This window comes from Urocitellus parryii, chromosome 14 (assembly GCF_045843805.1).
Source record: "Urocitellus parryii isolate mUroPar1 chromosome 14, mUroPar1.hap1, whole genome shotgun sequence".
Taxonomy (NCBI): domain Eukaryota; kingdom Metazoa; phylum Chordata; class Mammalia; order Rodentia; family Sciuridae; genus Urocitellus; species Urocitellus parryii.
This window is the reverse complement of record NC_135544.1, coordinates 10,158,178-10,171,749: the sequence shown is the minus strand read 5'-3', so window position 1 is coordinate 10,171,749 and position 13,572 is coordinate 10,158,178. Positions and strand designations below refer to the sequence as shown.

Here is a 13,572-nt window from a genome sequence, read left to right as displayed (position 1 = left end):
ATATATATATTTTAATTTTACAATATTGGGGATTGAACCCAGGGGTGCTCTACAACTTAGTTATACCCCTACCCCTTTTTATTTTATTTTGAGACAGGGTCTCACTAAGTTGTCCAAGCTGTCCTCAAACTTATGATCCTCTTGCCTCAGCCACCAGAGTTGGAAGGATTACAGGTATGTGTGTGTACTGTGCCCAGTGGAAACAGACTGCTATTTTAGAAACTATATTAGCAGTCTCTATTAGTAGTTTTAACCATTATTTTTAAATAATGTTATTTAAACATTATTTTAAAATACAATTTAGATAGAAGAGCAGATATTACAATTGATTGCATATTGGAAGAAAGAGAATATTATTTTATTGGGATCACATTAACAATCTCTATAGCTTTAAGAACTAGGGTCCATATTTGGGGCAAAAAAATTCAATGAAACATAAAATATTATATGCAAAAATTATGGCCAGGTGTGGTGGCACACACCCACAATCCCAATGACCTGGGAGGATAAGGCAAGAGGATTGCAAGTTTGATGCCAGCCTTGACAATTTAGTGAAACTCCATACCAAAATTTTTTTAAAGGTTAGGGGGCTGGGGATATCTCAGTGGAAGAGCATCCCTGGGTCCAATCCTAGTAGTGCACACAAACAAGAATTATGGAGTATGAAGATATCTACTTTTTATGGAAAGCCTCTACTTACTTTTCATCAAAATCTCAAAAAAAAAAAATCTTAAAACCACATCACAAGGTAGCTTCACGAACCAGAGGTAAAAATTCGAGCTGAGGTCCACCCACCATGTAAATCACTAAGAGACTAAAGAATGCTTAAAACTGGGTAGAACAAAAAGGGAAATGCCAGACTAACACCTTCTCCTCTTCCTGGAGTGCATTTGTGTGTGCATTTGTTTCTGGTGCTTGGTTCAAAAGTAAGGTTTCTACCTTTGACAACATTTTTGAGATGAGAGGGACAAAGAGTATTAAAACGAGTCACTCAGCCTGTGGTTTTCTTGAAGTCCAACTAACTTTTTACTGAGTATCTACTATAATCCCAGCAGGATAACAGATGCATCATGGTTTGAAGTAATGAATTATGGAGGCCACCAGCAAAAAGTATCTAGCTTCCACCTCTGGTTATTGCCAATGCCCCATCCTAAATCTTTTGGCAGATCCTCCTTCCATTTCCAACTTCTGAAGGCTACCTGTCCCAACAGAGGACTACCTCTGCCCTCTTCTCAAGAACCTACCCAATCTTTAGACACAACCCCGTCACATATGACTGTGTTGACTGCACTCCCAAGTGATGTCACTCAGCTTGCAGTCTGCATAAACAGTGAGGATCCAGAGAGTTTTAGGCCCAATATTTTGCAAATAATTTGTGAATCCCCTTATTGCTGCTCCTGTCCTGACATAGCACGCCGGGTTTATTGAGGGGTGGGAGGTGAATCATATGTGTGTTGAACAGAGGAATAAACCCAGGGGCATTCTACCACTAGCTACATCCCCAGCACTTTTTATTTCTTTATTTTGAGATGGGGTCTGGCTAAATTGCCCAGGCTGGCCTTGACCTTGTAATCCTCCTGACTGGGCCTCCAAAGTCAATGGGATTACAGGTGTGTGCCACTGTGCCCAGCTCATAGCACTCTAGTTCTGACAAGTGGGTTCATGCCAAGTTATCAAGATCGGTTTGTTCATTTCTCATTTTGAATCATGAGTCCTCCTCATAGTAAGCTGCCTAATACCCCAGGCCCTCGGTGACTGGGGAAATGGTAACCCCTGCTGGCCTTCCACCCCAAGAATTGAAATCTCATTTTGAAGCCCCGTCCAGAACTGAGAACTCCCTGCCTGCTGACAAGCTTCTCAAGCACCCACCTTTCCACCTGCTTTGATACCTGATTACTGCCGGATCCTGAATATTTGGTTACCATGACCCAACCCCAAGTTGGTTTTCCCTGATACAAAGTCAAACTTCTCTGGTTCCTGTAGCCACACCCTCTACATCTTGGGTTCTGGACCAACTGCTCTAACACAAATGAGCCAGTCTTGCTCTAGCCTCACAGTTGGTTCCTGGGTTTACTGGGTGTATGAACCCAGACAAATAATTTACTTTCAGAGACTCCGGGTTCTCATGTGAAATGGAGATAAGTTCAGGGATGGTGGAGAATTAAGTGGTACACTGCCTATAAGTTGCTTAGCACTATGTCTGGAACATCAATAAATGATTGCTTCCCCCCCTTTTTAATAGGAAAGACTATAACATGTGAGATCATAGAGTACACATAATACAAATTAAATAGTAAGAATCCATCCCAAGTCTTTCTTCTCTGTCCATAGAGTTATTTTTTTCTGCCAAGATCACTGTGCTCATGCAGATAGCTTTCCCAGATGCAGAAGACAGTTCTTTTTGGCAGATGTACTGAGCCTCACTTAGGAGGCAGGTCAGAAAGCCATTATGGCATGGTAGGTAAAACTTCTGGCACCTCAGTACCAAACTACAGAAGTAGTCACATTCTTTTACCCTTTGCACATGATTTTCACTTGGAACAAATAACTGACACATGAACTCAGTCTAATTTATTCACACTTAGAAATTTGGCAGTATTTTTTCTTCAAAAATGAATAAAATGAGCCTATAACACTGAGAACAAATTATGGCAGTATTTTTTTTTTTTTTGCCAATGGTAAATGTTGAGCATTCCAAGCAAAAATTAGAATCTCAGAAGACTTGTCCCTAACTCCATGAGCACAACAAATTTCCATACATAAAAACTTTGCTAGTAATATTAAAGATTGTGATTTTTAAATATTACATAATAAAATGAGTCAACATTTTGAAGATCTGCGTACCTCAGTGAGACCAGTATTTTCCAAATGAGTAATGCAGGCTGGCATGGATAAAAAGTATCTATTCGAAGTGTAAAACTGACTAACAGACTCTAATGTAAGAATATAAAAGTTTATAGATATCACTTCAGATTCCACATTGTATCTAAACATCAAGAAATTACCATTTGTCAAGCTTTGGTATAGAATCAAAGAAAAATATTCAAGATTATCTAAAAAGGATTTTTTAAAAACTCTTTTCCAGTACATATTTGTGTAAAGCCAGACTTTCATATTTCTTAATCAAAACAACATATGGCCACAGATAGAATGCAGAAGCAGATAATGAGAATCCTATTGTCATCTACTAAGCCCAGCCATTGAAGAGATTTACGAAAATATAAAAACACTACTTCTTTTCTTGATAATTTTTAGAAAGCTATTTTTCATGATAACTTATATAATAAGTGAATATAACAGCTTATAGTGAGTTTATAGTTTCCACTTCTAAATGAACTAACAAATACTTTTAGTGATTATTTTCATCTATATCTTCTCTTATTTTCCATTCTGAGTTCGGTGCTATAAACTAATTTGATCACTTACTCATAATTTGTTCAGGGTGGTGCCCGTATCCTTTTATCCTAGAAATGTGGGGAGTTGAAAGGAAAGGAGGACAGAAGTGATGAGCCTCTTTCAGGAATCGTGTATACACTCATGTAGATAATACAATGTCTTCTGAACATTTCTTGGTTGGGTTTTGTGTTTCATAAATCAATATCTTCAGCCCAGGTTTCTTATAATCACTATCTTACAACCAGCACCATCATTCACTTGACAGATATTCAGTATCATCAATGTGTTAAGCATCAACTAGTCAATGGTCCTCACAACATGTCTCCTTGGAAGTCTCACAAGTACTGTAAATTCACAATCACCTATGCCCATCCCCTTAGTAGTTTCCCACTTCTGTGTTCTCATGAAAGTGACAGACACCATCAGCCACACTGATACTCAAGCTAAACATCTGAGCATTATCCGGACCTCTCCCCTTTCTCTCCCTTCATCCAACCAAATCCTAGTCCTCCCTTGTCTTGTGTCCTCTGCACTGCACTGGGCCACACAATCTACAAACAGCATTTTACAGTTAAGGAAAATGAGGCTCTGAAAGTTAAATAATTTGCCCAAGTCCACATGCCATATTTAAAGGCAAACCTGACGGGGCAGTCCCTTCATTTAACTTCCCAGGCACTAACTCAGGATAAAGCACAAGCTGTCTACCAAGGCACCTAGCTGCCCAGCCCCCTCAGGTTCTTCACTCCTTCACCTCCAGGCTCTTGATCCTAAGTGCTACTCTTTTGCCTGCACTATTCTTCCCCTGACCCAGCAAAGATGTATCTTCCTTCAGGAAATCTTCCCTAAGACTTGCAGAAAAGACCTTCTTACAAGTCCTAATGGCAGCAATCATGCCAATCACACTATTTTCTGATTTGTATTCCCTCACTCCTTTTTGGGAGCTCGTTTCATATTTGGAATACATTTAAAATATTTTGGCACATTTGGCATTTCATGCAGTGACCACCTGACCTCCTAATTTTTTTTTCAACTTGAATATATTAAGGTTGACTCTTTGTGCCGTAAAGTTCTAGGCCACGCATTCAACATTATGGCATATAACAGTTGTACTACCCTGCAAACACACCTCAGCTTCACCTATGCAAACTCCCTCCCCTACCCCATCATTGGGTTTTAACTGCCTGTTAACTGGGCTAGAACTCTCTCTTAGGTTCAGGATTGGTTCTGTTTTAATGTGGTGACCCCAAACCAACATAAAATGCCTAGCTATAAACTCCATTGAGTGCAAGGACTAGACGTTCCCTGAGCATTACTCTACAAACTCCATTGAGTGCAAGGACTAGACGCTCCCTTGCTGCATCTACAGGCTCAACCTTGTCCCTACATGGCCATGGTGCCAGTGAATAAGTAGCTTTAATACCACAGTGACCCTTTCCCTAGTCAAGTTTGCTCCAAAGCCTCCCCTCCTCTCTTCCTGGAAGGTATGTGCTTGTCTGAATGGGCACTGTCTGCTGATGATTCAGTCCACTATTATGTCTGCTGGGTGCAGGCAGAGGAACACTGGAATCACAGGAGCCACTGCCCAAGAAACAGGAAAAGGGTCTGATCCCCTACAGAAAGGAGGGTGTTTAGTGGGGAGTAGAAAAGAAAGAGAGCTGCCTAACACAAAAGCTGGAGTTGGGCAGCCTGCATTTAAGCCAGCACACTGTGCATCAGTTTTAATGTTAGAAATCCCTCATCAGCACAATGCAGGAGATCAACATACTCTCTGCAGATCGCCAGGCAGGCTGGGCTAGGGACTTGGCCCTGAATGTCTAGGCCCTGCTTGGAAATCTGCCTTGCTAGCTCCTATGACTTTAGAAGGGGTTGGGACAACTCCAAAGTCGTGGGTGGAGGGGTGAAGCTTCTGATAAGTGAACTGTCAGAATCCAAACAATGGCTTTCTCTGTGCAGCTGGGCTCTGCACCTGGTGCCTGCACAGGGCCCTCTGTGCTTCTGTCATTCGCACACAGTGATGTCCATACACAGACAGGACTTATAAATACCCTCCAAAGCAGAAGTGAAATCCCTGACCAGTTCTCCTTTTCTCTGCTCAGTTGGAGCCCAGCAGCTGAGAGCAGTTGGTAGAAACTCTCGTTCTCCAGTACAGTGGCTCAACCTGCTTTATTATTTTATGGTTGGGAAGCTTCAGGCAAACATCCTGTTTAGAATAAAATGGGACTCAAGACTATTAGGGGCTAAATTTACCACATGGAAACCTCAAGCAAAAGAAAAGAGAAAGCAAATGAAAGGGCGAGGTCTATAAATACACTGTAAACAGAAAAGGAATGCTAGTCTTCTCTGGGTGAGCACTTTACCTGTATGTAGAAGGTCCGGGAGCTTGTTATTATTTCAAACAGGTTGTCCCTCATTAAGAGATCACTAGACAGAGAAAGAAAAAGGAAGTTACTGGGCATACTGGCATATATTCTGAGCTTCACTGATACTAAGTCTAGGCACCAGTATCCACTACCATTGAAAATAAAAGATGGGAGCTGGGGATGTGGCTCAAGCGGTAGCGTGCTCGTCTGGCATGCGTACGGCCCAGGTTCGATCCTCAGCACCACATACCAAAAAAAAACAAAAGATGTTGTGTCCGCCAAAAACTAAAAAATAAATATTAAAAAATCCTCTCTCTCTCTCTCTAAAAAAAAATAATAAATAAAAAATAAAAGATGGGCAGGGGTGTCCAGGCCATTCCTCCTTTAGCCACTGCCTCAAAAACACTCTGGGGATTCCCTCCAGCCTCATCTCTTTGAAGGTCTCAGGAATTCTTTGCTATTCTGATGGACACCCCCCCCCACCACCACCACCAGTTCCAACAAGATTAAAAAGCTTCTTTCCTTCCAAAAGTTCCTGCTTAATATCCATCACACCCCCCACCTCCTACAGTTTTATTTTCTTCAATCCATCCCTTCTCCCTCCCTCCTTCTTATGCAGTGTGCCAAGGATCAAATCCAGTGTCTCACACATGCTAGGCAAGTGCTCTGCCTCTGAGTTAACAGCTACCACCCTATGTTATGCAATCTTCACAACCATCCCGTAAACCATCTAAAGATTTTCCATACTTTATAGATGAAGAAAGCCAGGCTTGGAGAGTTTCAATGATATATATGTGATGGTGCCAGAGAACTGGACCCAAGTCTGATTCCAGAGTCTAGGCTTTTAAATATTCCAATGCCATTTGCTTCTATTAAGGATCAAATTCTCCACTTCTATAGCCTTCCTCCCCCTGAGAAGCAACCTTATCCTCAATTCCTGCTTTCTGTCCTGGGCCCAGAAATGAAGATGAGAGTAAACCACTTTAATATCTGCTTCAAAGTACATATGGGTTTTCTGACTTCTGCAAAAAAGAGAATAAGAAATAACAGATGCTCAGGGACAAACCTCAAATTGGCCAAAATCATTTACAATATTAAATGCCTGCTGGGTCTATCCAGTGGCTGCAGGAAATATAATTCCTACCCAATAAAAGAACCTAAGAGAGCAAGACTACACAATCAGACGTTAGTAAATTTTGTGTTACACACAAAGAATCAGACTCATTCCTAGAAAGGACTGGTTCATGAGCAGGTGTCGACTTTTGAATGCAGACTTGGAAGGAATTGGCAGGAGGTTGGCCAGTGACAATAGGTACTGCATAAAAAAGGATTGACACCACTGGTCAGAAAGAACTGGGGTCAAATTCCACTGCTTGTGGTGATGCACATCTATAATCCCAGCAACTCAGGAGGCTAAGACAGGAGTTCACAAGCTCAAGGCCAGCCTCAGCAAGTGAGCAAGATCCTGTCTCAAAATAAAATATAAAAAGGGCTGGGAATCTTGCTCACTGGTGAAGCACCCAATACTGGCAGATGATGTCTTTTCTTACAATGGTCTGCAGATGCCACTGTGGGCAGTGCCGAAAATGTCACACGTTCAGCTGATGCCGGTGGGCGGGGGTGGGGTGGGGTGGGGGGGGTGGGCGGGGATCTGACTCTACTCAAGGAAAAGGTATTTGTAACCAAGTGTTTAATAGAAATGAGAAGACATCCCTTACTGAGCTGGTCACTGAAAAGATACAGAAGGCATCTAGTATAAAGCATAGCACTTGACATAGTGTTTCTGAATAGAGATGGCTCTTTGGTGGCTAAAATGATTTAACCTTTTAGACTATTAATGCATATGCAATACAATCACAAAATCGAATACAGAGAGGAAAGGAAAGCACCCCCTTCATATCTCCTTCCCAGCTGCATATTCCCTTTCAATTCTACGTACATTGACCATCCAGATGTCCTGAATTCTCCTAACTGGATTCTAGAGAAGCCACACCATCTACCAGACCTGGAAGCTGCAGGTCCCTTCCCAGCTGGCTTCAACTCCCTGACTTCTTTCACTCAAGAGCTTAGTGCAATTCTGGCAGAATAAGAGTTAGGGAAAACTTAAGGATCTTAAGATGGAACCCTACTTTGGTTCTCTAAGCTACCTCAACATGTAGGTGATCTCTCACCTGCACAAGCCTTTCAGGCCAGCAACCATGAAGGATCTCCCAGGATCTAATCATGCCCTATTCTTCTTCTGCCCACTGCCTCCCTCTGGAGCCACACATCTGGAACTTCCGTCTTCAGCTACTTTCATAAATTATAAATTATCACTGGGAACCTCCCCAATCCTCTAAACTCTGCGACTGCCACTTGCAAGACCCAGTCCAATGTTTCTTCCCCAGCCTCCTTGGGTCCCACAGCATGATATTTTCATGTAATATTGTCTCATGCCTTCATGGGAGAATAGGCTGCCTGCTGCTAATAGTCTCTGTGAGGATGTATGTGAGCTCTGCATGCACAGTCTACAGAACACAGGACAACAAACACAAGGGTTCTAAGACTGCACACTGATGACCAAAAAAGAGGATTTCTACACGCCAGATGCCCTTGGGGGTCTGTATAGTATAGTTCTGGGGATATCTGTATTGGGGGTTAAATGTGGGCTATTCCCTTGTCAAGTCCCAAATTCATGCTACGTATCACAGCACTTCAAAGGCAACCATTTCCTAAGAGGAACATATTAAAATCACTTGTTTAGGGGCTGGGGTTATGGCTCAGCAGTAGAGCACTCACCTTGCACATGCAAGGCCCTGGGTTTGATCCTCAGCACCACATAAAAATAAATAAAGTTATTGTGTACAAAAAAAAAAATACTACTAAAAAAAAAAAACACACTTGTTTAGGAAAAAACAACAACAACACTTGTTCAGGACTGGGGGTATAGCTCAGTGGCAGAGAGCTTGCCTGCCTGGCATGCACAAACTGCCCCAGGTTTCATCTCCAGCATCAAAAAAAGAAGAAAAAGAAAAAAAAATCACAACAAAAACTGGCTCATCCTGCCCAATGATAGTAACCTGTAAATGTTATGAATCACCCTTGTGTTAATGGGACATCAAGGTCTAAAGGAGAAGAGGCCAAAGAAATTCAGGCTTGAAGCACTGGCATCAGCAGTGATCTGACCAGCACTGCAGTTAGTGATCTAAAGGCAAAGTTCTCCTCTTAGCATCTAACACCTGAGAAGCATCTGAGCTCCACTCCCTTTCCCTTTCTCATTACCATATTTTTTCTTTTCCACCAAGAGAAATTATTTTAGAGTCTCCTCCCCTAAGGAACTATTACCTAATGGGAAAAGGTAAGTTTGCTCAGTGTGATCTCATCCCTGTAACAGCTTGGATACAGTGAGTCAGCCACAAGATATAAGGGTCCTTACCTTACCTTGCTCTTGGAAGGAATTTTTTGTTGCTCTTGGTTTTTGTTTATTTTCTTGTGGGTTTTTTGTGTTTTTTGGTGCAGGGGATTGAACCCAAGGCCTTGTACATGCTAAGCCCACCCTCTCCCACTGAGCTACACCCCTGTCCCCAGAAGACGACTCTGAAAGAGAGCCTCAGAAGGGTACAAAATGAAGATTTAAGAAAGCAAATGGGGGTTTTGATCAGAAAAGAGTAAGCAGAAGTTGGGCACAGTGGCGCAAGTCTGTAATCGCAGCAGCTCAGGAAGCTGAGGGAGGAGGATGGCATGTTCAAAGACAGCCTCAGCATCTTAGCAAGGCCCTATGCAACTCAGTGAGATCCTGTCTTTAAATAAATGTACAAAAGAGCCGAGGATGTGGCTTAGTGGTTAAGTGACCCTGGGTTCAATCCTGGTACCAAAAAAAAAAAAAAAGAAAAAGAAAAGAAAAAAATAAGCCGAGATAATTACCCAGATTTGACCAGACACTCATGGGTCTTGAGAACATCTTTGAGATATATAGTGCGCAGTGGTTCTCGGTCCTGGTTGAAAAAGGGAAAGATAATGAGTGAGGTTGTTCCCACAACCCAATGGCCCAGATCAGCTAACAAATGCCCCTCTCTCCGAGATGGTTGGCTAACCCCAGTATGACAAACAACCTGGTCTCAGAACAATCACTAAGAGGAAAAAAAAAATCTAAGCTATTTTGTGGCTCCACTCAGCAGCTTACTGCACTGAAGACAGAAGGACATCAAGGTCACTTTAATATCATGGTAAATATGGGCAATAAGATGGATGGTCATAAGACAGAGGTACCTTTGGAGTCTGTATGTGCCCATGTCTCCACTCCTTCACACTTTCCTATGGGTGTGTATTCATGTACCTCTTCATTTCTATGACCTCTAAGAAAGGCCCCCCAAAGCTACTACCAACCTGCTCACACTTGAAGTAGCAGATGGTGAAGTCATCCAGGGCAAAGAAGCGACGTTTCCAGCTCTTCCGCTGAAATGAAAAAGAGCTGGATATTGGGAAGCTGTACCCAGCATTGCAGAGGGTGTTCTAATGCAAAACTCCCAGGGTCACAGCTCCGTGGAAGCCAGGCTACCACACTGAACAGGAGCAAAGGCTTCCTTTCAGAAGCAATATGTGATACATCGGGCCAACAGTTGGTCCCCAAAGCACACAGGCTTGGACAGCGGCTAGCACAGAGGACTGTAGCTCCTCCTCTCGTTCTCCCCTCCCCTCTGTGACATCCACACCCACTAGCTCCAAGGAGTCACCAGAACCCTGATGGGCACCTGTGCTGGCACTCACCACATTCCCTTGCTTCACACAGTAGCCACTCTTAATGAGGGGAGGCCCGGTAGAAGCACGGCAGCCTGACGTGGGGATGTAACTCTGAGACCTTCGAAGGATGGCATGGGACCCTGGCTCACTCCCTTCCTGTCCATCCCCGCCATTCTACAAGGAAACAGTGTCAGGGTTAGCACCTCCCTGGCTCTTCTATGCAGTCACAGCCCCCTCTCCCTCCCTCAGTTTGGATGTCTTATCTCTTTTATATTAGTCAAAGAATAAATAAACATTGACTTTGCACTGGATAAGACATTCTATTGGGTACTGTCATATAGTAAGACTCAGGGATGTTGGACAGACCCAGATGAAAGGGAAGAATAGAAAATGCAAACCAGAAAAAGGCATATATATCAGAATGGGAGGAGGGACAGCAGCCTTATTTGCTATCCTACAAGTCATCTCCTGAGTCTTGTACAGTCACAATTTTGAGATGCACTGGCCTTGATTTCTGCACCACCATTACTCACAGCCACCCTGCACTGTATTCTTCTGATCACCTTTCTGCGCTAGCTCCCCTACTCCCATCTATCTTTTTCTTGGCACACTCCTCGATGCACATGATTGGCACATCATGGATACTTCCATATCCTTGCCACCCTCAGCAGCCCGAGCCAAGCCCCAGCACCTGGCTGATGGGTGTGTGGACCACCACCCCTCCGATGATCTCGGTCTTATAGGCCACCTGTGGCTTCTTGTCTAGGGCTGCAGGAGTTGTTAGGCTTTTGAGAACTTCAGTAGCCAGGGGAAGGCTCCCACCTTTGGGTACCTGGGAAGAATGACAGTGAGGTCAGTGGGGAACAGAAGGCTTAGGAAAAGTGGGGAGCCAAGAGCAAGATAGGGTGGGAAGAAAAGCCAATGTACCAAATTATAGTAAGACTCCTATCTCCTCCGCAGTCCTTCCATCGATCCATATCTCAACATGAGTTCAGCCAGCAACCCCTCCACACCTATTACACTCTTTCTTGACAAATTTATGGAGCACCTATACTACAAGCCAGCCCTTCCACAGCTGCAAACAAGAGATTAAACATCAAACAAAACAGACATGAGTCCCTGCCCTTCTGGAACCAAAAACTAATAAGTGAGACTGACCAAAAACTGGATAGAAAAACATTCAGAGTATCTACAAATTATGGTGCCTGCCATAAAGAAAGAAAGTGAGAGCTGAGGCAGAATGCTACAGGGAAACTACAGGAAATGGAGCAGTTGGGAGAGGTCTCCTCAGAACAGCTGTTGAATCTGCAACCTGGAGGGCAAAAAAGGAAAAAGGAATGCAAAGATGGGAGGGAGCCAGCTCATCAGGTGGAACAGCTAAGAATGCACATGGGAAGGCTGTGGTGTAGCAGCGACAGAGCACTTGCTGAGCATCTGCTCAGCCCAGAGTTCCACCCCCAGTGCCACATGTGTATGCACAAATGCACACCCACAAATGCACATGCCCAGGTTGAGCATCCCTACTCTGAATATCCCACACCTGACTTCATGTGATGACTTGCAGCCAAAAATACAGGTACATTCACAACTCAAAGTGGATCAGGAACTGAGGCATTAGATCAGAGACTCTGCACCCACTAGAAGAAAAAGCAGGCCCAATTCTCCATCATGTCAGCTTAGGAATCGACTTCCTCAACAAGACTCCTAAAGCCCTGAAAGTAAAATCAAGAATCAATAAATGGGATGGCATTAAACTTCTGCAGAACAAAGGAAATCATCAAGAATGTGAAGAGAGCACCTACAGAATGGGAGAAAATCTTTCCACATGTACCTCAGATAGAGCACTAATCTCCAGGATATATAAAGAACTCAAAAAACTTAACACCAAAAAAACCTCACAAATAACCAATTCAATAAATGGGCCAAGGAACTGAACAGGCACATCACAGAAGAAATACAAAGGGTCAACAAATATATGTAAAAATGTTTAACACCGCTAGTTAGAGAAATGAAAATTAAAACTACCTAAGATTTCATCTCACTCCAGTCAGAATGACAATTATCAAAAATACAAGTAAAAATAAACGTTGGCAAAGATGTGAGGAAAAAGGTACACTCACTCATACATTGCAAATTGGTGCAACTTCTCTGGAAAGCAGTTTAGAGATTTCTTAGAAAACTTGGAACGGAACCACCACTTGACCCAGTTATCCCACTTCTTGATATATACCCAAAGGACTTAAGATCAGCATATTATAGTGATGCAGCCACATCAATGTTTATAGCAGCTCAATTCATAATAGCTAAGCTCTGGAACCAACCGAGGTGCCCTTGAACAGATGAATGGATAAAGAAAATGTGGTATATACACACAATGTAATATTATTCAGCCAAAAGAAGAACAAAATTATGGCATTTGCTGGTAAATGGATAAAAATGGAGAATGAAATAAACCAATCCCAAAAAACCAAAGGCCCAATATTTTCTCTGATATGCAGATCCTGAATCACAACAGGAGGAGGTTCACTGGATTGGACAGGATGGATAGGGGGATGGGATGGAAATAGGAAAACAGTAGAATGAATCCATAACTTTCATATGTTCATATATGAATACACAATCAGTATAACTTCATATCATGTACGACCACAAAAATGGGAAGTTATATTCCATGTATATATGATATGTCAAAACACATTTTACTGTCATGTATAACTAAAAAGAACAAAAAAAAATTTAAAAATACAGGTACATTAAAAACATAGTAAAAAATACCTTTAGGTAATGTGTATAATATATATATATATATATATATATATATATATATATATATATAAACATTAATAAATTTTGTGTTTAAACTTGGGTTCCATCCCCAAGATTTTTCCATGTAATATTTCAAAATCTGAAAAATACCTAAGATCCAAAAAACTTCGGGTCCCAAGAGATTCAGATAAGGGGTAGCCAATCTATATAAGGTATAAAATCAGGGATGCATGAGCTTTGAAGCCAGAAGGCCTGGAGTATAACTTCTGACCTGTCACCAACAATGTGAGTGACCTTCAGCAAATCATTGAACCTCTGTAGGCCTAAACCA

General features: G+C 42.3%; 1 protein-coding gene and 1 non-coding gene across 7 annotated transcripts in view; one reads left to right on the top strand and one right to left on the bottom strand.

The window, feature by feature from the left end:
• Plekha2 (pleckstrin homology domain containing A2) overlaps positions 1-13,572 on the bottom strand; it is an 83,423-nt gene that overhangs the window by 7,108 nt on the left and 62,743 nt on the right. For all 6 annotated transcript variants that reach the window (XM_077792453.1, XM_026404686.2, XM_026404685.2 and 3 more), the window contains 5 exons: positions 11,167-11,307; positions 10,503-10,649; positions 10,122-10,190; positions 9,660-9,730; positions 5,754-5,817 (listed from right to left, as the gene is read on the bottom strand). In XM_077792453.1, the coding sequence (XP_077648579.1) occupies positions 5,754-5,817; positions 9,660-9,730; positions 10,122-10,190; positions 10,503-10,649; positions 11,167-11,307 (492 nt within the window). The remainder of the gene's footprint in view (positions 1-5,753; positions 5,818-9,659; positions 9,731-10,121; positions 10,191-10,502; positions 10,650-11,166; positions 11,308-13,572) is intronic.
• Positions 7,285-7,370, top strand: LOC113193912 (small nucleolar RNA SNORD35). The gene has a single exon (XR_003302206.1). It is a non-coding gene; the product is annotated as a small nucleolar RNA SNORD35 (small nucleolar RNA).